At 49.5% G+C, this 26,903-nt stretch overlaps 1 protein-coding gene across 1 annotated transcript in view; it reads left to right on the top strand.

Moving 5' to 3' along the window:
* The window catches only part of LOC146869358 (E3 ubiquitin-protein ligase TRIM39-like), a 90,400-nt gene that overhangs the window by 6,174 nt on the left and 57,323 nt on the right, over positions 1 to 26,903 (top strand). Inside the window, exon 2 of the mRNA XM_085651680.1 lies at positions 26,480 to 26,575. Coding sequence (XP_085507806.1) covers positions 26,480 to 26,575 — 96 coding nt within the window. The remainder of the gene's footprint in view (positions 1 to 26,479; positions 26,576 to 26,903) is intronic.

The following is a 26,903-nucleotide window of genomic DNA, read 5'->3' as shown; positions in this document are numbered from 1 at the left end:
CAAATTTGCACGTTACCGCCATCTTCTGTAGCGCCGCGACGTACTCATCCACTGATTCTCCCTTGATCTGTTTTCTCTGGAAGAAGTTGCATCTGTCGATGGCCGTGCACACCACCGGCCTGTAGTGAGCATCTAAGTTATCCAGCGCGTGTTTAAACACCTCTGTATCCGCTGCTGGCCTGGTCTCTTTCACCAAACTGTCATATACCCTGATGCCCTCTGGGCCTAGGTTGTGTAGGAGTATCTTCTTTTTCCTAGCACTTGAGAACTCTCCTTCACTCTCTTCCTCCAGGGCCTCAATGTAGTTCAGGAAGTACCGTTTCCAGTCTTCCCAGGGCATCGCCGGGTCCCCTCTTATCGGCAGGAATGGTACTAAGTTGGTGAGCGACGTTGTTTGCGCGCACATCCTGCCCCTCTCGCCGTGGGCTGTACTGTCCCTGTCGTCTTCCCCTGGAGGGCTCCCTGGCGTGTGTTTTCCTCTCTGGTCGCTCTCTTGCATGGGCGAAAGGCTGTCTTGGCCCCTCTGCGAAGGCCCTGGGGTCGCCAGGTCTGTCTCTGTCTTCCCCCTGTGGGCACTGGTCGCTGTTGGTGCCCCCTCGTGCTGTGGCGTCGCTTCTCCCGCTAAGTCGCTCGGGCGCCGCGGTGCCGCTGGCTTCTGTGCGGCCTGCTGATGCTCCTCCCCCGGCGTGGCCCTTCCCCTAGGTGCGCCTTTGTGCCTGTCGGAGTGCTGCGTTTCCTTACCCGGTCTGGCCTCCTGTGCTTGTGGCCTCCTCGTACCTCTGGCCAACCTGTCGCCGTGGCTGTCGCACTCTGCGCTTCCGAGCTGCTGGTGCCTCCTGGCTGTTGTCCTTGGTGCAGGATGACTGGGTGCCTCTGCCACGCTCGGTTCCTTCCCAAGGTGCCTGGGTTTTGTGCCGGTTTCATCCCGACCTCGTCGCCATTGTAATGATACTATTTCTCTACACACGGGGTTCTAGTGTAATTGCTGGTATTACCAATAACTCTGGACACCTTCTTATGGTTCACAATCTTCTTTATTAACTCGCGGGAACCGAGCGCCGGGAACACACTCCCGTCTCCCTCAGCCTTCGTGCTCTTTCTCCTGCGCGCCGCGCTCTAAGCCACGCCCCCTTCCCGGCGTGCCCTGGCGCTAACCACTAGAGCGCAACGCTACACTCACGACTCTTGGCAAATAACCTAATCTCCCTGTATCTAAAAAAATGAATGTAACTGGTGCTAATGTAAAAGCGCTCTGAAACGTTTGGTTTTGCGCTACTTAAAACTGTGAATAAAAAAAACATGGGAGGGGGAGAAAACATGAAAGCAATGGAGCAGGGGCTTGGCAGGGACACGGAGGAAAGAGCAATAGAGGGGAGGCTGGGACAGCTCACGAGGGAGGGAGTACAGAGGAGGAAAGAGCAATAGACGGGAGGCGGAGACAGCTCACGAGGGAGGGAGCACAGAGGAGGAAAGAGCAATAGAGGGGAGGCAGATACAGCTAACAAGGGAGGGAGCACAGAGCATTAGAGGGGACGCAGAGAGAGCTCACGAGGGAGGGAGCAGAAAGGAGGAAAGTGCAATAGAGGGGAGGCGGGGACAGCTAACAAGGGAGGGAGCACAGAGGAGGAAAGAGCAATAGAGGGGAGGCGGAGACAGCTAACTAGGGAGGGAGCACAGAGGAGGAAAGAGCAATAGAGGGGAGGCGGAGACAGCTCTCGAGGAAGGGAGCACAGAGGAGGAAAGAGCAATAGAGGGGAGGCAGGGACAGCTCACGAGGGAGGGAGCACAGAGGAGGAAAGAGCAATAGAGGGGAGGCGGAGACAGCTAACAAGGGAGAGAGCACAGAGGAGGAAAGAGCAATAGTGGGGAGGCAGAGACAGCTCACGAGGGAGGGAGCACAGAGGAGGAAAGAGCAATAGAGGGGAGGCGGAGACAGCTGACAAGGGAGGGAGCACAGAGGAGGAGGAAAGCGCAATAGAGGGGAGGCGGAGACAGCTGACAAGGGAGGGAGCACAGAGGAGGAAAGAGCAATAGAGGGGAGGCGGAGACAGCTAACAAGGGAGAGAGCACAGAGGAGGAAAGAGCAATAGTGCGGAGGCAGAGACAGCTCACGAGGGAGGGAGCACAGAGGAGGAAAGAGCAATAGAGGGGAGGCAGAGACAGCTCACGAGGGAGGGAGCACAGAGGAGGAAAGAGCAATAGAGGGGAGGCAGAGACAGCTGACAAGGGAGGGAGCACAGAGGAGGAAAGAGCAATAGAGGGGAGGCGGAGACAGCTCTCGAGGGAGGGAGCACAGAGGAGGAAAGAGCAATAGAGGGGAGGCAGGGACAGCTCATAACGGAGGGAGCACAGAGGAGGAAAGAGCAATAGAGGGGAGGCGGAGACAGCTAACAAGGGAGGGAGCACAGAGGAGGAAAGAGCAATAGAGGGGAGGTGGAGACAGCTCACGAGGGAGGGAGCACGAAGGAGGAAAAAGCAATAGAGGGGAGGCGGAGACAGCTCACGAGGGAGGGAGCACAGAGGAGGAAAGAGCAATAGAGGGGAGGCAGAGACAGCTCACGAGGGAGGGAGCACAGAGGAGGAAAGAGCAATAGAGGGGAGGCGGAGACAGCTAACAAGGGAGGGAGCACAGAGGAGGAAAGAGCAATAGAGGGGAGGCGGAGACAGCTAACAAGGGAGGGAGCACAGAGGAGGAAAGAGCAATAGAAGGGAGGTGGAGACAGCTCACGAGGGAGGGAGCACAGAGGAGGAATGAGCAATAGAGGGGAGGCAGAGACAGCTCACGAGGGAGGGAGCACGGAGGAGGAAAGAGCAATAGAGGGGAGTCAGAGACAGCTCACGAGGGAGGGAGCACAGAGGAGGAAAGAGCAATAAAGAGGAGTCAGAGAGAGCTCACAAAGGAGGGAGCACAGTAGGAAAGAGCAATAGAGGGGAGGCGGAGACAGCTCACGAGGGAGGGAGCACAGAGGAGGAAAGAGCAATAGAGGGGAGGCGGAGACAGCTAACAAGGGAGGGAGCACAGAGGAGGAAAGAGCAATAGAGGGGAGGCGGAGACAGCTAACAAGGGAGGGAGCACAGAGGAGGAAAGAGCAATAGAGGGGAGGCAGAGACAGCTCACGAGGGAGGGAGCACAGAGGAGGAAAGAGCAATAGAGGGGAGTCAGAGAGAGCTCACGAGGGAGGGAGCACAGAGGAGGAAAGAGCAATAGAGGGGAGGCAGAGACCGCTCACGAGGGAGGGAGCACAGAGGAGGAAAGAGCAATAGAGGGGAGTCAGAGAGAGCTCACGAGGGAGGGAGCACAGAGAAGGAAAGAGCAATAGAGGGGAAGCGGAGACAGCTAACAAGGGAGGGAGCACAGAGGAGGAAAGAGCAATAGAGGGGGAGGCAGAGACAGCTCACGAGGGAGGGAGCACAGAGGAGGAAAGAGCAATAGAGGGGAGGCAGAGACAGCTCACGAGGGAGGGAGCACGAAGGAGGAAAGAGCAATAGAGGGGAGGCGGAGACAGCTAAAAAGGGAGGGAGCACAGAGGAGGAAAGAGCAATAGAGGGGAGGCAGAGACAGCTCACGAGGGAGGGAGCACAGATGAGGAAAGAACAATAGAGGGGAGGCAGAGACAGCTCACGAGGGAGGGAGCACGAAGGAGGAAAGAGCAATAGAGGGGAGGCGGAGACAGCTCACGAGGGAGGGAGCACAGAGGAGGAAAGATCAATAGAGGGGAGGCGGAGACAGCTCACGAGGGAGGGAGTACAGAGGAGGAAAGAGCAATAGAGGGGAGTCAGAGAGAGCTCACGAGGGAGGGAGCACAGAGGAGGAAAGAGCAATAGAGGGGAGGCGGAGACAGCTCACGAGGGAGGGAGCACAGAGGAGGAAAGAGCAATAGAGGGGAGGCGGAGACAGCTCACGAGGGAGGGAGCACAGAGGAGGAAAGATCAATAGAGGGGAGGCGGAGACAGCTCACTAGGAAGGGAGCACGAGCACCAAGGAGGAAGAAGCACAGGGGGGAGAAGAGAAACTATACTGACCTCTATTAAGAATGGATCATGTCAGGCAAAAACACGCCAGTGTACCCATTTAATTAGCTCCCTATTACCTTCTCTTCTACTACGTCTGCCTCGAGACACCTTATAAGTTTTTCTCTCAGTTAAGATCCTATGAAAGGATAGCCGAAGTGCACGTGGACAGCTGCAACACAGAATTAAACCCTTGGGAAATCCATTCGATCAAGTTTAACACCAGACTGAACATTTCTCAGTTCTGGGTATATCCTAGGATCTGGAGTGGAGATGTTTCACACGTGGCAGAACTTTCTTTTTCCTTGTTTTGCATTCTTGCTACAGCGCTGCGGAGGAAGGCACGCTCCCCTTGTGGTGTGTACAACACTACCAGTGCGCTCCCTGGATTGAACGGAATTACTGTGACGGGGTATATGGTGGGCAAATATGTTATCCATCACGGTTTTCCTGCTATCAAACCCTATGTTAGTGACGTGTGTTTCATTAAGGAGTTGACGAGGGCTGAACAAGCACTCCCGGGAGATGTGGGGGCTGTGGCTACCAGCCCTGACAGGGGAGGGTAAGAGAGGCCATCGAACACATGGAGGAGGGGTGCGGCTGACCACACCCCCACTGTATGCTTCTAGAGTTGAGTGTCGCTCGACACAAACAATTGCTCGGATGAGGGCTGCTTTAGCATAGAAAGATAGCAGATCATTGTCTCGCAGTTAGGAGGGGCAGAGTTAGGAGGGGCAGTTTAGTTTGGTTGGAGTAGCTGGCTGTCGGGGAGGTGCAACTGAAAGAGGCGGGATCTGGGAAGGCTCCCGTGTGACGGGTACCTCTAGAAAAGAATACTTTCAATTCTTACTTAAAAGCTGTGTAGAAGGGCCGATGGCAGTGAGGTGCAATAATAACTTAAGTGTGTCAGTTTCCCTCGCCTCCGGTTTGCTGCTGTGCCCCGCGGTCTGGTGCTTGCAGTGTGGCTGCTGGAATAAAGCGAGGGAGGGGCGCAATTGGCACTGGGAGTGTACCAGAGGGTGGGGATAATGGCTGGCACCAACAGGCGGGCGCCAGGGAGCCACTGGCAGGGAAAAGAGCTGCTTTGGAGCCAAAAGGCATTACGGCCCTGCAATTTGGAAGCGCTGATTATTGAAGTTCTAAATAAGCAGCAGAAATGGAAAACACATAAAACGAACACAAAATACCTTTTCCCCAAAGCGCCAGTGATGTCAGCAGGCGGCGTGGAGGACTCACCGCGCACCATCTGTGCAGTGCGAGTCTTAAGTTGGGAAACACGCCGGTCTCTGGGAAATGACTCGGTACACGGGTTTCCCGGCAAGAAAGGCACGCTGAAGTGGATGCCTGCTGGTGCCCCGGGGGACCGTAGAGTGCGTTCTGCTAAAGAAGCACTCTAATAGGTCCCTGCTTGTGCCCAGGGGCACTATAAAGTGCACGCAATGTTGAACACAGCAATGTGGGCACAAGATTAAACGTTTGAAGTTTTTGAATATGACGCGCTTGCCTCAAGTGAAAAAAAAATTTACCCGGGTCGGGAAACGCACTCTGCACTCAAGTAAAAAAAAAATATCCGTATATTGCAAACGGGAGTGCGGGCGATAAGGCACGAACAACGGAAGTGGGGGGGCCGGAGAGAAGGCTCGGACAGCGGGAGGGGTGGAGGGGTGGCACGGGAACAAAGTAGTGCTCAGGAAACACGCAGTAAAGGGGCCAATAGCCATGGAAGGAGACATGGCCGTCATAAGGCGGGACTAGCAGCCTCTAAACCAATCAGAAGGCAGCACTTAGAAAGGAAAAAGCTACAAGCCAATGAAAAAGTGGACGGAGGAGTGGGCGGGGTTTCCCTCACCTATAGTGTATACTGCATGCCTCGCAGAGCGGACAGCGCATGCGCTGCACCGCTAGGCGAGACCATAACAACAAACCCTCTTCTATCAAGCGAATGGTCTTTTAAAGACCTGTGAAGTACTGGGGTGCGGCTGCCAGCTCAAAAACTGTGTGTGCCTGTGAAGCTGTCTCAGCCCGGGCTGACACCCACGTAGGGGGGTGGGGGGTGGCTAAAGCCCTTTGAGGCCTATGGGTGTTGTGCACCAGGTGAGAGGCGGACAAGCTACGCGCTACTCTCCATTCGAGAAGCTGCCCAGGAGCACAAGGTGAGAATACATTAGTTCTAGAGATGGGGTGATCCAGCCTCATACTGTGCTTACGGTTGCCAACTGGCATGACCAATAGTTTATCTCAGCCGGTACAAACCTGAGAAAATAACTTCTGTGTGTGTTTTTGTTTTGCCCCATCTCGGAACACACTTTAACCAGTAAATATAAGAAGACAGCACTTTTAAAATGTCACACAGCTGCTGTAATGATCCCTGACCGATGATAAAAGTAAATAAAAGACAGAAAGGCCCTGAACACAGACTATTTTCTATCGAGGTGTGTGTGGGCCTTTGCAGAATAGTAAAAAGTGAACAAAAGGCCGGTATTTTTCTCTGAGAAAGGTGTCAACCCTAACTGTGCTCCCCACTGGAGCACAAGAGTATAAGAAGTGTGTGCTTCTAGTCTGAGCCAGAGGCTGGGGAAGGATACGCAGTGCTCCCCATTCCAGAGGCGGCAGAGGAGCACACTGTGTGTATACAATACGTCTAGGGAAGGTGTAAATCCGCCTCCCACATAAGGTTGGGCGGAGCCTGCAAAGAGGAACTCCGTGGAGTTTCACAGAGTTACTAGAAAACTCAGTGAAATTCCGTGGAGTTCCATGGCCTGGCGGAGTTACCCCCCGCTTCCCCTCCAGCTAAAAAAGCCCCAGCCCCCCACCCCCCATCCTGCATGGTCTGAGTAAGGAACTAATCAATCAATCATAGCATTTGTAAAGCACAGTACTTACCCGTGAGGGTCTCAAGGCGCTGGGGGGAGGGGTGGAATGCTGCTACTGCTCAGAAAGCCAGGTCTTGTGGAGTCTTCTGAAGGTCAGCAGGTCTTGGGTCTACCGTAGGTGGATGGGAAGGGTGTTCCAGGTCATGGCGGCTAGGTGGGAGAATGATCTATCACCGGAGGTCGCTCTTTGGATGCGGGGGACTGTGGCAAGGGTGAGGTCGGCAGAGTGAAGCTGACGGGTGGGGGTGTAGAAGCTGAGGCGTATGTTGTGGTACGCTGGTCCGGTGTTGTGGAGTGCCTTGTGTGCGTGGGTGAGGAGCTTGAAGATTATCTTCGTTGCTGATGGGGAGCCAGAGCAGGTCTTTCAGGTGGGGTGTGATGTGGCTGCGGCAAGGGGTGTCGAGGATCAGGCGTGCATAGGCATTCTGAATGCGCTGAAGTCGTTTCAGGAGTTTGGCTGGGGCTCCTGCGTAGAGGGCGTTTCCGAAGTCCAACCTGCTGCTGACGACGGCCTGGGTGACCGTTCTTCTCTTTTCGGTGGGGATCCACTTGTAGATCTTGCGGAGCATGCGGAGGGTGGTGAAGCAGGAGGAGGAGACGGCGTTGACCTGCTTTGTCATGGAGAGGGTGGAGTCGAGGATGAACCCTAGGTTGCGTGCATGGTCGGTGGGTGTTGGAGCTGTTCCTAGTGCGGTCGGCCACCAGGAGTCGTCCCGGGCCGAGGGGGTGGATCCGTCTTGTCTGAGTTCAGCTTCAGTCGGCTGTTCTTCATCCAATCGGCGACGGCTTACATTCTTTCGTGGAGGTTGGTTTTGGCGGTGTGGGGGCCTTAGTGAGGGAGAGGATCAGCTGCGTGTCATCGGCGTAGGATATGATGTTGTGGTCGTGCAGTCGGACGACGCGGGTGAGCAGTGCCTTGTAGATGTTAAACAGCGTTGGGCTGAAGGATGAGCCCCGGGGTACGCCGCGGATTATCTCGGTGGCTTTGGAGCAGAAGGGGGGGAGGCGGACGCTCTGTGTTCTGCCGGAGAGGAAGGAGGTGGTCCAGTCCAGGGCCTTCTCTTGGATCCTGGCGTCGTGGAGGTGTGTGCGTAGTGTGCGGTGGCAGATCGTGTCGAAGGCAGCTGACAGGTCCAGGAGGATGAGGGCCGTGGTTTCTCCGTTGTCTAGCAGGGCCCTGATGTCATCGGTGGCGGCGATGAGGGCAGTTTCGGTGCTGTGGTTGCTGCGGAACCCGGACTGGGACGGGTCCAGAATGCTGTTCTCCTCGAGGTAGCGGGTCAGTTGTTTGTTGATGGTCTTCTCGATGACATTCGCCAGGAATGGGAGCAGGGAGATGGGCCAGAAGTTCTTGAGGTCCACCTTGGGTTTCTTGAGTAAGGCTGAACTAAAGAAGGACTTGCCTTCCTCCCAGATCGGTGTCCTCTGTCCTGCACCTGCTGCTGGGCCTGGCTTCACTTCTGCTGCTCCATCATCCCTTTTGGTATTGCTTTGTTCCCCTTAAGTTGGCAGGGTATGCCCAGACGTGGGTCCCTTGCTCACTTTGCCACTGGATTCAAGCTAGTCTGGCTGATGACGGCTGATTAGCCAGAAACAGGTCCCAGGATGCTTGTTTCCGGTCCAGGGAAGACATGGCTTGGTAGTTCGGGCTGGACTGTTCCCATGAGGCACAGGGTCAGACTAAGTTGCATATGGCCATGTCTGAACTGGGGTGGTGGAGTGAGCTAAAGAATGATGATGGATTAAACCCAGATCAGTTGACTGGGGGTGAGTGTTTGATTTGCTCAAAGCTCCGTCCATCATCCCCTTTGTTATCGCGTCATTTGAAGACTGCATGTTTTCAATTGAAATGGCCACTAGTTTTACCAATAAAAGTATGTAGAACGCAAGTTTGTGCTTTGTTTGTGCTTTCCGAATGGCTGATTTATATTTTTTAATATTTGCACAGTTACTTTATATGTATTTGGATTTTGTTGTGTGTTACAAAATAAATTGACATCCTACAGCATTTCCTTTAACACTTCCTGAACACCAGCAAGATTGTCACATAGTGAACTATACAAAATTGTCTGACTTTGTAGTCAGAAGAGAAACAAGCATTTGCAATGCAATAGGTCTCTCATTTGTGAGAGTTTGAGCTATTGGCATTGTAATTGACAATGTCTTTTATTTGTGTGTTTTGAAAACCTGCAAGCCGTGTGTAAACAAGCACTTTGTACTTATATTGCTTGCTTATGAGAAGCAAGGCTGGCACTAAAACAGGAGCAGTTACTGCCAGCCTTGCTTCTCGTAAGCAACGACTATAAGTACAATGTGCGTGTTTATGCACCGCTTGTAGGCTTTCAAAACCTAAATTAAGGGCATTGTCATTTACAATGCCAATAGCTCAAACTCTCACAAATGCGAGACCTATTGCATTGCAAATGCTTGTTGAGCTCGGAGACGGAGGCGGTAGCAGCCGTAGGAAGGCAGGGACCGTGATTCCAGGCTGTGCGTTTCAAAAGCAGGAGGAGGCAGCTTCAGCTAAAACAGACCTCGGTCTTCGAATGCACGGCAAATGTGGCAAGACAAGAGCAAGCTTTACAGCCCTGTTTACAACAGAGCTCTGTAAACCACAAGCTCTGGTCTCCAGTGCTCCATCTTAAAGTAAGAAATAGTGCCCGCAAGATCTGAGTAACAACACCTGTAACAGGGGCAGTCCTTGAAAATGAACAGAGCATTTAACCCCTTCGATGCTGCGCAGATTCCGCCGCTGTGCTGGCGGAATCTTGCGCGGGCGTGGTCATGACGGAATGGTTCCGTCATGAGCACAGCTCAACCGTGGGTCATGACGGAACCATTCCGTCATGAGCACCGAAGGGGTTAAAGCACATATCCTGAATACAGCATGTCTCACAGAGACCAGGCAAGCGCTCCCTAGGCTAGACCTAAAAAAGCAAACCTCATCCTCCATGATAAAAAAAAATTAGCAAGAAAAAAACAGCAAATTGTGATATATAACCTGACATTTTATCTCAGTATTTGAACGCACACCAATGTGTCAAGATGTGTTGAAGGCATCTCTATTGCTCATTCACCGTCTGAACTCCAGCATAGTTATTTTGGGTGTGCTGCAGCCCCTCCCCCACATTTCTATTTCACAGCTGTCAAGTGGGTCCATGTCATGTGCAACACCTTCAGCCACTCCAGGTATTTTAACCAGCAGTACATTGCATTTTGGGACTTGTAGTTTTGCCTTTAAATTTGTGAGGAATAGATCATACAGTTCAAATTGCTAGCTCATTTTGGTTAAAATGTCAGGACTGTCTGAAACTTTCACACAAGCCATCGGGCCGGTTGGCAGCTACATGGGATAATATGGCAAGATAAAAGGAATCCATATTTTGTAAACATTCCTTTGACACCCTATGAAGTCCATCACATGTTTTGGCTTCTTTGGCTAAAATATATTTTCAATTTCAAATATGAGATTTATTTTAAGAATAAAAACAAGAATATTTTTCTGGATAATTCTTTTAATTTGCTCCTGCTGATAGAAATGTGTGGCTGGTTTGATCCATTTTTCACTGCAGACATTTAGGGCCTTATTACGATGTCGGTCGGAAAGCATTCCGACCGAATTGGTCTCGGAATGGTTTCCGACTGAATCGGATTCGGGGAGTCCGAGCGACCCATTATGATAGTCCCGAACATCATTCAGTCGGACTCCTATTGACTTCAATGGGAGCCTGTGTTCCGGCTTAATTCACAAGCTCCCATTGAAGAGAGGGGTGGGAGGGGAAAATCGTGCACCCTGGGGCGGGCACCCCATGGTGCCTGCCACACTGTGCATGATCTGAAAGAGGGGACCCCCGGGTGAAGGGGGGCTGCTATGGGCCCCCAGAGTCAGATTCAGACAGCCGATCGGTGTTGGAACAACAGATTCGGAACGGCTGTCCGAATCAGAAATCGGTCGGAAATGTGGTCCGTAGACCCTTACAAGTGGGCTCTAAATGACTCTGTTTCTCCGAATGCTGTTCGGAACAGAGTCAGATCCGAGCAGTGAAGTTCGAACGCTTTCAGACTATCGAATCGGTCGGAAAGACGGGTTCCGAATCGGATTCGACCGACCTGGATGCCATTCGGAGCCTTTCTGACCGACATCGTAATCGGCCCCTATGTGTATTGAATTTAAAACACTACTGCAAACCAATTGTGTTTATTGCAGGGTGTGCTTTTAAATCTGATAAAATATTTAGCTTGCTTACAATATTTTGCGTGGTATAGATTATTTTGAGAACACAGTCTTGTGCTTTAAGGGCCCCAAGGAAATAATTTTACTTGAGGTGGGCATGGTATTAAAAAAGATGAAAAAAACTTCAGACAGATTTTTCAAAAGCTCAGAAACACGCTAGAGCAAAATGTAGGACTTCCATATGCAGCTCTTTAGAACTAGAACTACTGGGACTAGTGAAAGTGTTCTAGGTATGTGTGCTGTAGGTTAGGGTTTGGCTGGCCGCATTTTGCTGCTGGAGAAAAGGGTTTGTTAGACGAAACCATAGAGTGTGACGCTGAGGCAGCTTTGGCACTTTCATGGAGCCAGTTATTCGGGGGCTAGAAAAATCATAAAATCTTAAATTTAGGTTCTGTGCATTGGAGCCATTCACAGTAAGCGTTATGTCACTTAAAGATATACGATGGGGTTTGAGGTATGTGAACTGAAACTGTGGCCATCGGAGCAATAGTAATTGGACCATGCACAGCAGGAACACTCAAAGTTAGGGTTACCATGACAGGAGGCATTGACCCCAAACCAGGTTCAACAGGGGCGGTAGTATCAGCGGCAGTCACAGTAATCGCGGCTGCAAGAGGTGCAGGTACAACAGGAAAGATTGGAGGTGGCCCTCCAGTGTGAGCTGCATTTGGATCGATAGGGGCTGTTGCAGCAGCACTACCACTGGCATTACCATGATGATTAGTGGTCTGGGCAGCATTGAGGTGCTGGACGAGAGGACAGTAGGTGGTCATCGCTCGAGTCTCCATTGGTACTCGACTTCTCTGCTGCATCGGCATCTTTCTCTTCCTGCGTTCTTTTCTTTCTGGATATCTCAGTCATTAATGCAGGCGCATCCTATTTATTTATTTAATTATCGTGATATATACAGCGCGAACATGACCATCATCGTATCGGAGCTGTACAAAGAGTGAGCAGATCGGGGTTGCTGAATCGTAAAAACAACTATTACTTGAGATCCGATGTACATGGGATTCGAGGCGCTCGGTATAAATACAATAGACTACAATACGGTGAATGACAGTTTCACAATAGCTCTATTATGATTTGTTTTTTCAGGTAGTGCGTCTTTAACTTGAAAAGCCTCAGTGAGGTCACTACTCTCATTGACTATTTTTGCAGCAGCTCAAGCGAAAGTGCGGCTCTGGGTTTTCTGTGTTTTTTTCCTCTGGCTGCTTCTAATATGAGGCATTGTAGACTTCTAGAGTCTCTTCCACTTCCTGATATTTTGTTCCTACCTGTCAAGTGTTTGGGACCAGAATTGTGTAGAGCTCTTGTGTGTTATGCTTGCAACCTTCAGTTGGACCCTAGCTTCAACTGGAGCAAGCTGAGGGTCCTGAATGAAGGGGAAATGCGATCATAACGGCATGCGCCCGTCACAAGTCTTGCTGCATTTATTGTCGCTCTCGTTGGAGCTAGGCTGGATTGAGGTAGACCTATCCGTGTCGCATCTCGATAGTCCAGTCTTGAGCGCACTAGAGATTGAGCCGCTGTTTTAAGGTCATCAAACAGTATGAATGGTTTCAGTTTTTTTTAGAAGGTGCAGATGTAGGTTGGCGCTTCTGGTTGCTGCTTGTATGTGAGCTTGCTTGTTTGGATTTGAGTCCAGTGCGATGCCTACTGATTTTACAGAGTCTAAGATGGTTGGGATGCAGTTTAGTGATTTGAGTTGAAAAGACCAAGGCTGCGGTTGTACGGATCTAAGGGCTGGGGAGAAAAGAATGACCTTGGTTTTCATTGGGTTCAGTTTGAGCTGGTTGCGTGCCGGCCAGTCCTGGGTTTTTCCTCTGGGTGTCATCCAGTCTCCTGATATCTTCTTGAGTTGAGAATTTGATGTAGAGCTGAGTATCATCAGCATACATGCAGTAAGGGATTTTTGATTGTTTAAGGGGTTCAGGGAAAGGTTCCATGTATAGATAGAGCATGGGTGGAATTTTTTAGATTCATGCGGAATTTTTTAGATTCATGCGGAACACCCTGGTCAATATCTGCTACCTCAGGTAGGTTGGTGCCGATTTTGACTCTTTGTCACTTCTGCAAGAAGAAGAACCATTTAAGGACAGCTCCTGATAGACCCATTCTGAGTTCAAGAGTTTCTCTGAGTCATTTGAGGTTTACTGTGTCAAATGCTGCTGATATATCTAGAAGCATTATTAGATAGGATTTGTTTTTGTTTAGTGATGTTTGTATATCATCTAGGATGTTTAGAATGGCGACCTCGGTATTGTGTCCAGGCCTGATGCCGGATTGGCGTTTGTCAAGTAGGTCAAAATTCTTGATGTGTTCGTAGAGCTCATCATGGGCACGTTTTTCTACCAATTAGCCAGGAAAGGCGGACTGGAAACTGGTCGGAAGTCATTCTGCTCAGTGCCCAACTTTTTATAGTAGAGGAGGTTCTTGGCCCGTCTTCAGGCACTCTGGGACGGATCCTTGCTGTAGAGATGTGTTCACGAGTTTCGTCCATGAGGGAGTGACGGATTGGTGGATCTCTTTCAGTAGGGGACGGGAATGGGATTGTCTAAATGTTTGGTAGGTTTCATTGAATGGATGATTTTCTGGTACATACGTGCTATTCCGCATGCCACTTAGCATCCGCATAGTTACAAACTGTTTTTTAGTTTTATTCTGATACCTCTCCTTCACATGAGCAGCAGGCTCCAAAGCACTCAAAGCCTCATACTGTGCTGGTCTAGGGGGAGGCTTCATGTCATACAGTACTCCCCTCAAGTTCTCAATGACTCTCAAATTAAATGTGCCATACTGTGGAAATTGCAAGGACCCCCTCTGCCTAAACCCCTCCACCCCCAGAGGGGAGATTACCCTCACTAATGCAATAGGGTCTACCAGCATCAATCACTGTTAGAGCACACTCATAACAAGTTACAAGTCCCTGTATCAATTGCCTGGTGAATGAGAGCTCACAACCCGACTCCACAAACCTTAGCAGACAAGTCAAACAACAATATACTCTTATCTATCCTGGGATCTTGGACTGCAACGAGTCTGATTACAAATTCAACTGCTCAGCACTAAGTACGTACACATTCACATCAATAAGCCACAGGCATCCCCACAACGTATGACACACAACTTCAACACAGCACTGCAAGCTTGACATAAACAATTGAACCCCACAACACTATAAATACTCACTCCTCCACCACTGTAAGTGCCTTCAGCACCAACAGGCCACCATCAGCCTTCAAAGTGGAGCCATGGACTTTGAGGACATGGGCAAATTTCGGCTTGGGTAAGGTCCGGTAAAGCCTAGATCAAGGGTACTTATAGTGCAGCCCGCGGGCGGCAAGCCTTCCTTGGCGGCCGCGGACCTTACAGACATCGTACCTGTGTTTTTTGTTTTTAAAGAGTGCCGGCAAACACAGACTCTGCTCTGTGGGGGCCGGGTGATTCCAGCGATAGTCAGAGTGGAGCTGCAGCGGCGCTAAGAAGAGGTGAAATACAACGAAATCTCATTAACAAGTAAATGGTCTTTTAAAGACCTGTGAAGTACTCGGGTGCGGCTGTGTGTGTGCCCGGGAAGCTGTCTCAGCCCGGGCTGCCACACACGCGGGGTGAGGTGACGGAGGACAGCAGGAAGTGAGAGCCGGGTGAGGTGATGGAGGGCAGCAGGGAGTGAGAGCTGGGTGAGGTGACGGAGGGCAGCAGGGAGTGAGAGCCGGGTGAGGTGTGCGTTAAGAGCCTGTGATGTGATGTTTCCCGTCAGCCTGTAGTTGGAGGGTTGAGCCAAGGCCAGGGAGCTCAGGCCTGGTCTCTGCTCTCGCAGCACAGCGCACAAATGTTCACCGCCAGGTTGGCGCTATATATAATTGATGCATGCGTACCTTTAGGATGGGTGACTGGCGCCAAAGAGGGGCTTTGATCTGACAGCTCGGGGGTGAGAGTCAGAATTAAAGCCAGCGACAGATATGACCCCAGGCGTGGGACACAAACCCCGTGAAGCAGCAAATTCGGAGAGGGGGGGCTGTCTCTGGGCTGGTGACAGGGACATGTAGACACAGTACGTGTGCACTGCCCGAGGCACAGAGACAGAGAGAGACAGATAGAGATATAGACAGAGACAGGGACAGACTGACAGATAGAGACATATAGGGGCAGAGACATATAGGGGCAGAGACATATAGAGGCAGAGACATATAGGGGCAGAGACATATAGGGGCAGAGACATATAGGGGCAGAGACATATAGGGGCAGAGACCGATAGGGGCAGAGACCGACAGATAGGGGCAGAGACCGACAGATAGAGGCAGAGACCGACAGATAAAGGCAGAGACCGACAGATAGAGGCAGAGACCGACAGATAGAGGCAGAGACCGACAGATAGAGGCAGAGACCGACAGATAGAGGCAGAGACCGACAGATAGAGGCAGAGACAGACAGATAGAGGCAGAGACAGACAGATAGAGGCAGAGACAGACAGATAGAAGCAGAGACAGACAGATAGAGGCAGAGACAGACAGATAGAGGCAGAGACAGACAGATAGAGGCAGAGACAGACAGATAGAGGCAGAGACAGGCAGAGACAGACAGAGGCAGAGACAGACAGATAGAGGCAGAGACTGAGAGAGAGAGACAGAAATAGAAGCAGGGACAGATAGAGACAGAGACAGACCGAGATAGAGACAGACAGAGGCGGAGACAGACAGAGGCGGAGACAGACAGAGGCGGAGACAGACAGAGGCTGGAGACAGACAGAGGCTGGAGACAGACAGAGGCTGGAGACAGACAGAGGATGGAGACAGACAGAGGCTGGAGACAGACAGAGGCTGGAGACAGACAGAGGCTGGAGACAGACAGAGGCTGGAGACAGACAGAGGATGGAGACAGACAGAGGATGGAGACAGACAGAGGCTGGAGACAGACAGAGGCTGGAGACAGACAGAGGATGGAGACAGACAGAGGATGGAGACAGACAGAGGATGGAGACAGACAGAGGATGGAGACAGACAGAGGATGGAGACAGACGGAGACGGAGAGAGACGGAGACGGAGAGAGACGGAGACGGAGAGAGACGGAGACGGAGAGAGACGGAGACGGAGAGAGACGGAGACGGAGAGAGACGGAGACGGAGAGAGACGGAGACGGAGAGAGACGGAGACGGAGAGAGACGGAGACGGAGACAGACGGAGACAGACGGAGATGGAGACAGACGGAGACAGACGGAGATGGAGACAGACGGAGACAGACGGAGACGGAGACAGACGGAGACGGAGACAGACGGAGACAGACGGAGACGGAGACAGACGGAGACAGACGGAGATGGAGACAGACGGAGACAGACGGACACGGGGACAGACGGACACGGGGACAGACACGGGGACAGACAGACAAAGGGACAGACAAAGGGACAGACAAAGGGACAGACAAAGGCAAGGACAGACAAAGGCAAGGACCGGGACAGACAGGGACAGACAAAGGGACAGACGGACAGACAAAGGGACAGACAAAGGCAAGAGCAGGGACAGACGGGGACAGACAAAGGCAAGGACGGGGACAGACGGGGACAGACAAAGGCAAGGACAGGGACAGACGGGGACAGACAAAGGCAAGGACAGGGACAGACGGGGACAGACAAAGGCAAGGACAGGGACAGACAAAGGGACAGACAAAGGGACAGACAAAGGCAAGGACAGGGACAGACAAAGGGACAGACAAAGGGACAGACAAAGGGACAGACAAAGGCAAGGACAGGGACAGACCAAGGGACAGACAAAGGGACAGACAAAGGGACGGACAAAGGGACGGACAGACAAAGGGACAGACAAAGGCAAGGACAGGGACAGACAAAGTCAAGGACAGGGACAGACAAAGTCAAGGACAGGGACAGACCAAGGCAAGGACAGGGACGGACAGACAAAGGCAAGGACAGGGACAGACAAAGGGACAGACAAAGGCAAGGACAGGGACAGACAAAGGGACAGACAAAGGGACAGACAAAGGCAAGGACAGGGACAGACAAAGGGACAGACAAAGGGACAGACAAAGGCAAGGACAGGGACAGACCAAGGGACAGACAAAGGGACAGACAAAGGGACGGACAAAGGGACGGACAGACAAAGGGACAGACTGGGACAGACAAAGGCAAGGACAGGGACAGACAGGGACAGACAAAGTCAAGGACAGGGACAGACAAAGTCAAGGACAGGGACAGACCAAGGCAAGGACAGGGACAGACAGGGACAGACAAAGGCAAGGACAGGGACAGACCGGGACAGACCAAGGCAAGGACGGGGACAGACCAAGGCAAGGACAGGGACAGACGGGGACAGACCAAGGCAAGGACAGGAACAGACAAAGGCAAGGACAGGGACAGACAGGGACAGACCAAGGCAAGGACTGGGACAGGCAGATGGAGACAGAGACCGAGTGGCAGAGAGAGAAAAATGGAAAGGGAGAAGGAGACAGAGGGTGGGAGACAGAGGGTGGGAGACAGAGACAGAGGGTGGGAGACAGAGGGTGGGAGACAGAGGGAGATGGAGACAGACAGACAGACGGAGAGAGAGAGGGAGGGAGAGAGATAGAGAGGGAGAGCGAGAGAGACAGGGGGGGACGGGGGAGATGGGGGGAGGAAGGGAGGGGGAGGGAGAGGGAGGAAGTGAGGGAGACGGGCAGAGTGAGGGAAAGAGGGAGGGAGAGATAGAGAGGGAGGGAGAGAGAGAGAGGGGAGAGAGAGAGAGAGAGAGAGGGAGACAGAGATGGAGGGAGACAGAGATGGAGGGAGACAGGGAGGGAGGGAGAGAGGGAGGGAGTGATAGAGAGAGAGATGGAGGCAATAGAGGCAGGGACATACACATAGAGGCAGAGACAGATAGAGGTAGAGACAGACAGAGAGAGACAGAAATAGAGGCAGGGACAGATAGAGACAGACACAAATAGAGGCAGAGACAGGGACAGACAGGCAGAGACCGAGGCAGGGACAGACAGGGACAGACCGAGACAGACAAAGGCAAGGACAGAGACAGACAAAGGCAAGGACAGAGACAGACAAAGGCAAGGACAGAGACAGATCGAGATAGAGACAGAGACAGATCGAGATAGAGACAGAGACTGAGAGGCAGAGAGAGAGAAATGGAGAGGGAGACGGAGAAGGTGACAGAGGGAGAAGGAGGGAGACAGAGGGTGGGAGACAGAGGGAGGGAGAGACAGGGAGAGGGCAATAGAGAGAGACAGACGGAGAGAGAGCGGGAGAGAGACGGAGAGAGAGCGGGAGAGAGACGGAGAGAGAGAGGGAGAGAGACGGAGAGAGGGAGAGAGAGAGAGACGGAGAGGGAGAGAGAGAGAGAGAGAGAGAGAGGGAGACAGAGAGGAAGAGAGAGGGAAGGGGAGATAGAGAGAGGGAGACAGCGAGAGGGAGGGAGGGAGAGATAGAGAGAGAGACAGAGAGTGAGGGAGAGAGTGAGGGAGAGAGTGAGGGAGAGAGTGAGGGAGAGAGTGAGGGAGGGAGACAGAGAGAGAGAGAAATGTGTGTATGCCGGGTCAGGTGGCTCAGTGGACGAAGGCGTCCACTGCAGGGGCGTGTGTTCAACCTCATGGTCGCAGTTTTTTTTTTTTTTCCTCTAGCCCCGCTCCCCCCCCCTCCCCCACTGACCCTGCCCCCACCGGTGTGGCCCCAAACCACACTGTAAATTTGGCCCCCGAGAGAAAGTTTGTGAGTACCCATGGTCTAGATATTTCTGTACATTTCTAGCACCTTCCTCTCCAGTGATGGAACCATCTGCTCTGTTACCACGCGATGGAGCCCGGATTCTTGAACCTCAGACACCAGGTGTAATCATCACACAAACTCTGCTACTGGTTGTATGGACACAAACCCTGCCACTGGTTGTATGGACCTTTGTTCGTCGGCACGGAGAGAACTGTATATGCTAACATTTGAATACACTCTCATAACGTGAAAGAAATGTGGCTCCTCAGTAAAAGAAAAGGGGAGTTACAAATCAGTTGAAAAGACTTATTAACAAAATTCGTTAGGTTGTAGTCAGTAGTTAACAAAATTATAGGGAATACCAATTCATAGAGTCAATTTATGATAGGGAACATTCGCGCTGTGGCACTGAATAGCAGTGGCAAAGCGCCCAGAGCATCAATCACCAGCAAACACTGAAGAGACAAAAGTGAAAGATGGAAGGGAAACCCATGCCAATGGTGCCAGGTCTAACAGACATGTTCCAAGCAACAGTAGAGGCCTTAAGTTACTACTCTAATAAGCTGGATATCCAGGTGAACCTACTAGGTGAACCTACTAAACATGCTGGCAATCTTTGTAACCGGGAGTGACATCAAATTGTTAAATTTGAACAAACTTATAATAAGGACAAGGAGACAGGCAGAAGTCCAATTTAACTCATGTCCTTGCTCCCCATTGTGTGACTAAGTTACAAATGTGTCGGCGTAGAAGACGAACAATTACAACTCAAAATAAGTGACTGCCCAGGGACATTATCTGTCTTGTCGTGGATGCTGCTGAGATTAACCCAACCAAGCCAACAGATATACAAGGAATGGAAGCAGTACAAACCCACTTAACACAGTGAAAGGGTCAAATTAAGAATCCGGCAGAATTATTCTGCAACATACATTCTTAGGACAGACCAGCTTTGAAAACCCCAAGCACACTAGACATTAATCAGTCAGTCAAAATTATGCAAATATAACCATCAGAGACCAGAGGCGGGGTCAAACCTAGTTTATCCGCATCAAGGCACATATTAAAAGGTTGTTACAACTCAGAAAACCGACAGTATAACAGACACTGCCCAAGGTGAAATATAATTTATATGAAATAACCTAGCGTGAACGAAAAAAGATTGTGTTAGAGAAGAAATAAACCCCTGACGACAGTTGTCACATAAGCCATTCCAACAAATAAATCAAATTTCATGACATTGTTTCCAATATTTCATAAGGATGTAGTAAACCAGGGAATGTCACTCAAGTCACTTAAACGGCTGCAGAAATGATGAATAGAGGACCATAGGCAGAAGTACCTATTACAAGCACCGCACTAACGCCATCTTCGCACCGACCGAAAAACAGACCATTACCCTTTAAAACTTGAAGCACCCCAAATCCATGTGTTCCAAACATTGATCCCACTCAAATATCCACTGTAAAAATGAACACAAATGGAGGGGCAGGGATCGACCAGGATAACTTAAGAAGGGAAGCGACATCCATCAACTAGTGATGAACGTCAAGCTACAGAGGGGCAGGGAACAACCAGGATAACTTAAGAAGGGAAGCGACATACATCAACTAGTGATGAACATCAAGCTAACACAAACAGAGGGGCAGGGAACAACCAGGATAACTTAAGAAGGGAAGCGACATCCATCAACTAGTGATGAACGTCAAGCTAACACAAACAGAGGGGCAGGGAACAACCAGGATAACTTAAGAAGGGAAGCGACATACATCAACTAGTGATGAACATCAAGCTAACACAGAGGGGCAGGGAACAACCAGGATAACTTAAGAAGGGAAGCGACATCCATCAACTAGTGATGAATGTCAAGCTAACACAAACAGAGGGGCAGGGAACAACCAGGATAACTCAAGAAGGGAAGCGACATCCATCAACTAGTGATGAACGTCAAGCCTGTGATAGGATCCATTTCCCACAATCCAGCTCACAAAGAATCAAAACACGAGTTTTTTAAGGCAAATTTGCAACAACATGTATCCCAAGAATATTTGAGAGCAGTTGCAACAAATTAATTCAAATCCAGATAAACCACCTTGAAAAAGAGTTGCACGACGACATGAACACCAAGTTATTAAGTCCCAAATATGTGAATTGGTCTCCAAGCGGCACGGCAATATCCTTAATCGGACAATATGGTCAAATTATCAAAAATTCTCCGAGCCTTGTTCCATATAAACCCCATAGACATAGTATCCATAGAATTCTTATCACCATAAGGGACCGAAACAAATGAGGCAACTTTAGTTTGTTGGGTCTCCTTAGACGTACCATCACAGGTTTATTCCAAGAAATCAATCCTGAGGAATGCAATAGGAAAAACTGTGGCCAGCATTAAAGATAAGTCTCGGTTTGTTCCATCATCTACAATACTGCAGTATGGAGGTCAAAGTACCGAGCAGGCGAGCTGCTCAAACCCTAAAAATGGTTTGAACTGGCTGCCAGCAGTATTAATTCATCGAACAACGAGCTGAAACATGGATCAGACTCGGAGATCCGCTGCTTTGAAGCAAAGTATTGCGCTATTCCAACTCTGCTCCTGGGATGTGGGAGAGTTAAAGATGATTGAAGAGCGCAGGAAGATATGATACTGGAAACAATAATATATCTTCTTACTGCAAGAGACGTGGACACAACAGCCAATCCCTTTAATTGGATACATCGAATTTAATAACTTTGTTTTTAAAAACGAATCAAAACGGCGACCAAAGGGTGGACTGGCATTTTCTGTCTTGACAAATCGTAATGTGACTGTCACTTCGATACAAACAAATGGATCCTCGATATTAGTTTTAAACATCAAGCGTGGTCTTTGGAGCAGCATTTCCCCCTAGATATAGCTAACATTTACATTTATCCATCACACACGGACACGTAGGAAATTGTGAGTAAACTATATTTGGTACTGATAGACCCCAAAGCAGAACATAATAATGCTGCCATATTTTTGTTGGTGGCTTTAATGCAAACCTGTTTTCTCTACCGCATGAAGAGGAACAAAATGACAGCCCAATAATTTATGACGAGTTTACCCAACCGGGATTCACCGCCACGCAAGAGATGAGATGAAATCTGAGGAAATATTTTGACCACATACATCTTGACCTGTTTACGAGTTATAAATGGAACAAACCTTGAGGATAAACCTCCTGCAGGGGACACATCTCCACTACGAGTAATTCCATAATTTACTACATGTGACTATTCTTTCCTTGTGTAAACACATTTCATTTTTCAAAATTGATTGCTGTCGGATATTGACCATGTTCTCAAGGTGACTGGTATCCACTAGGACTCTTCTCCATCCTCGAGCAAAGAATCTAATTCCTCCTTCATGCACAGCAATGGTGTAAGAGATTGAAATAGGATGGTCTGCTGATAAAGGATATCCAGGTGCAGTGCACACTCCTAGAGAAAGGACACGCCTCTGCTGGTAATCCTAGACAAGATTGGGAGAAATTCAACAAGAAACATCTTCTGCTGGGTCCGAACACCACTTCCAACAAAGCGCCATTTACTAGTTCGACAAACAATGAAATTCAATGAATCACTCAGGCCCTCAAATAGAGAAAAAAAAGATCAACTGAGAATTACGAGTGATACAGAAAAATCCATGTGATCCAACACAAGTGGTGAAACGCAAGAAGATAAGACAAAAAAACAAAAAAGAGGTTTGGGCAGTAAAAAGAAAAGGAATGCTATGATCAATTCAGCTTGAGCTGTATACGCAAGGCACAGTAAATGTTTGAAGGAATTTTGGAAAACTATCAACCCTATAGAAAGAGGAAGTTTCACTGCAAACAGCTCTGACATCTTTACAGGGGTAACTTACCTCAGCTCGCAATACATTGCAGAGTAGCACGGTACCAATGTTCTTGCTGGCAGAGAAGACAGACGGTGTCATTCTCCAGAAAAGTTAGTCCTTCTTAGGAGAGTGGTCAACAACAAGAAGTATTTTCTGCACAGAGCAGAATAATAACGTCTTGATGGCTTCTAAAGAAAGTCAATTGACAAAAATAAGACTAAAAAGCTGTGCAGAGGGAGCTCCAGGACCCAATGGTCCTCCTCAAGCTTTTTTAAAACAAACCCTACATTCTAGTCGTCAAAATTGATGCTGATGTATAATCGCGTCTTGGAAAACGAGCAAATGCCGGACTCCTGGAGGGAGGGCAATCCTACACTCAGTATTTACAGGTAAAGTCCATCAAACGATCAATGGTAACACCTCAATCATCATAACTTCTGAAGAGAACTAATCCTCAAAATTACTTTTCCAACATGTCATGATCAATCATGTGCCCTATAAAATGCCCATCATGTTGTGGGATGTTACCTGAATTTATAAAGCGCAAACAATTACCCGAAGGTGTCAAGGGGCTGGCACCATGGAAGAGGAAACCAAGGAAACCTGATGGCAATTACTTACGGAGCGCCACATTTTTAAGGCTTTTCTGAAATTTAGTAGGTTAGGAATGGATCTGATGTGGGGCGGAAGCTTATTCCATTCCTTGGCTGTGGTGTTGACAAAACGTCTGCATCCCCAATTTGTCCGTCTATACCACTGGATTACCAGTTGCCCGCAGCCACTGGACCTGAGGTTCCTGCCTGGAAGGTACCACTTGAAAGATTTTTGCAGACAGTCTTGGCCAATCCCATGGAGAGCCTTATGGGCCACGCAGAGGGCTGTGAATTTTGCCTGACAGGAAGCCAGTGAAGCTGTTAGATGGCAAGCGCAACATAATTGTGTCTGGGTGTCCTAGTAAGGGCTCTGGCTGCCGCATATTGTAATATCTGAAATTTATTGAGATGTTGTTCCTGCATGTTTAGGTATAAAGCATTGCAGTAATCTAGTTTGGCCAATACAAGAACAGAGATAACTGTTCTCTGGGCACAGATTGGAAGACAGCCAAAGATATTTTTAAGCATTCACAGGACAAAGAAAGTGGATGTGGCGACCTCCCTGATCTGTGGTTTGAAAGTCCGGCTAGTGTCCAAAACCACACACTGATTTCTGACATTCTTTACTGGAGCGAGAAGGGAACCTATTTCTTGGGGCCACCAAGCTGGGGCCCATAAAGTCTGGTTATTCCCAAACAAGATGTCTTAAGTTTTCCCAGAGTTACGTTATTGACAATTTTGGCTCATCCAGTGACCAATTGCTACCATGCAATTATTTAAGTTTACGCCAGTGTGAATATTTTCGGGAGACATGGCAACCACAATCTGAGTGTAATCGATGTAGGAGGTCAGGTCAAAACCAAAGGATCTCATCAAGGCTGCCAGAGGTTTAACATGTACGTTAAAAAACGTAGAGCTAAGGGCGAACCCCTGCGGAACCACACAAGGTGGACTAAAGGGTTCCGATACAAAGGCATCAAGGGCCACCATCTCTTTCCTTTCCGAAAGAAAGGATCCTAGAAGTTTGAGGGTGGACCCCTTGATACCGACAGCCCTGAGACAGTTGATCTAGATGTTGAGGACGACCTTATCAAAGGCTGGTGATAAGTCAAGGAGCACCAAAGGTGCGCTACTTCCGCCACCCACTCTAGTTCAGATTTCATTGGTAGTCTTTATCAGGGCTGTTTCGGTACTGTGACCACTCCCGAAACCGAATTGAGTGGTATCTAGCAACAAATGATGGAATAAGAATTGACCCAGTTGCTGATTCAATGCTTTTTGAATAATCTTGGCAGGTAGGGGTAGGCGGGAAATAGGTCTATAGTTGTTTGAATCCCCAGAATTGAGATTGGTGCTTTTTTAGCACAGGATGGATGGAGGCCTCTTTCCAGACCAAAGGAAGAGTCCAGAAGACAACATAGCTTTAAAAATCATGGTCAAGTATTCTGACACCATTTCCGCAGCCACGTTAATGATAGAGGGAGGACACGGGTCCAAGGGAGAGCCTCATTCAGTTGTTTTAATAAGTGAAGTTACTTGCTGTGGAGTAAGAGGGGAGAAATTTGAAAAATATGGATTTTCCAGAATAGGCATATTTAGGGGGTAATCGTCCAGACTAACTGGTCCATTACAATGGCCACCGTAACGGTACACAGGACCGACCTCCAGAGTTGCGGCAGTCCCGCCATGGAAATTAGGATGCCACCACCACCCTGGCGGTGGCATCCCGCATATTACATCCGCCGCAATGCAATATATGCATGTTGTGCATTGGCATGCATAACGTGACAGGCACCGCGCGGTGCCTGCCACTTTGTGTATGACAATATTGGGGGGTACCCCAAGTGCAGCCCTGGAGAGGCACTGAAAGTGCACATCCTAATATGGATGGTGGTGCCTTGCAGGCACCGGCACCATACTGAGGGCCTTTTCCGCCAGGCCGGGAATCCGACCGGCGGAAAAGTTGCTGACGGTCTTTCCGGCGTCGTTCCCCTCCCCATACTAATATGGCGGGGGGAGAAGATTAGTAATTTGGTGGGCGGATCGCCACCGCTGGCCCGGCGGTGGCGATCTGCCCGCTATGCTAATAGGCCCCTAGATTGCTGCTTCTCTCCAAAAATGTTGTATATTTGGACTACTCTTATCCATGAAGAAATGAGCCGAAGTGTTACAGAAGTCCTGGAAGTTATTGTTCCGGGTACTGGGAGGTGATGCCATGCTAACCACAACCTTAAAAAGCTCTTTTGGAGAATTATTGGCATCAGTTATTTTTTGGGCAAAATATGTTGACTTTGCTTTAAGCACAAGGTTTTTATACATGGCATGGCAGGCCTTATATTTGTCTTTTTCAGTGGAATTGTAGCCCTTTCCGCAGAGTCTGTCTTGTTTTCTGCCTTCTTGTTTCTGCTGCCTTGGGTTTTCAGAAAACCAAGGGGCAGTGGGTTTGCTTCTTCTAGGCTTCAAGGTCTTTAAAGGGGTGGATACTGCTATGGCTGTTGTATTTATTCTGTGCATTTGCGAGAAGAAACTTCTACATTCGTATGCCTGAAATATAAAATCATCACAGTATGGCACCTAAGAACATGCCAGTAATTAAAAAAATCCTGTTCTGATGAATATCATTAGCTCCTTGCCCAGGAGAGCATGTTCTGAGAAGTGTTTGCCAGAGAGTAAGGCTTACAGGATTACTACCCAGATAAAATGTCACATGTACTGCCAAAATAACATGCCATAGAAGTTACTGCCCAGGTAGTGTACCCTTCTGGCATGCCTTTAGATGTATTGCTCTGATAACATGCAAGAGGCGTCTTCATGTACCTTTGGCTCTAACATACACTTTTATTACAAGACAAATATAAAGTATGTAAACCTATGCAGTGGCGTAGCAAGGTCAGGTTGTACCCGGTGCGGAAAATTTCTTGTCACATATGCCCTCCCCCATTGCACCCCCTCTCATTCCTTATCCATAAGCTCTCCACTACCCAGCCTAGAGTTCAGCCGCCTTTTGTTGCATTTGTTGACTGAGCTAGAGAATGGGTGGGGAGAGAGCTTTTTATTTTAAAACACATATTTTTGCCATTTTGTCACCCCGCCCACTGATGAAACCCTGGGCGGCCCGCACCCCCCTTCCTACACCAGACAACCTATGAAGGATAGTTGCGTAATATGTTTATGGTTTTGAAAATATAGACTTTCTTCTTTTAGGAGAAGTTTCAAAGTTATCTAGCATGTTTGAAGAAAGAACTGGAGGATACGATAGAACTGCATCGCAAAGAAGAGACGAAAGTGACACAACGGGAGGTAAGAGAAAACTAATTGATATACCAGTAGCTGGAGCAAGCACTCTAAATATTGTCTTGCTATACAAGTTAACAGCAAGACCAAAGAATATGTGTCGGGGGAAGGGGGGGGCGGGTGGTCTGCCATACCTAGATTTGGGTTTTCTTGACTGTACTTTGAAACTATCACCTGCAGCGTGCACACATATAAAGGCATAAAGTCACTTTAAGACCCCGGAGTATTCAAGAGTTTTTTTCTCGGATGTTGCGTAAAGGTGAGAAACTGTTATCCTGATTTGTCCTTAGATGTCTTCTCTGTAGAGGTGACCACTGTCCAAGGGGTGATGGTA

Source organism: Triturus cristatus, chromosome 1_1, assembly GCF_964204655.1.
Source record: "Triturus cristatus chromosome 1_1, aTriCri1.1, whole genome shotgun sequence".
Taxonomy (NCBI): domain Eukaryota; kingdom Metazoa; phylum Chordata; class Amphibia; order Caudata; family Salamandridae; genus Triturus; species Triturus cristatus.
This window is presented reverse-complemented; position numbering and strand designations above follow the sequence as displayed.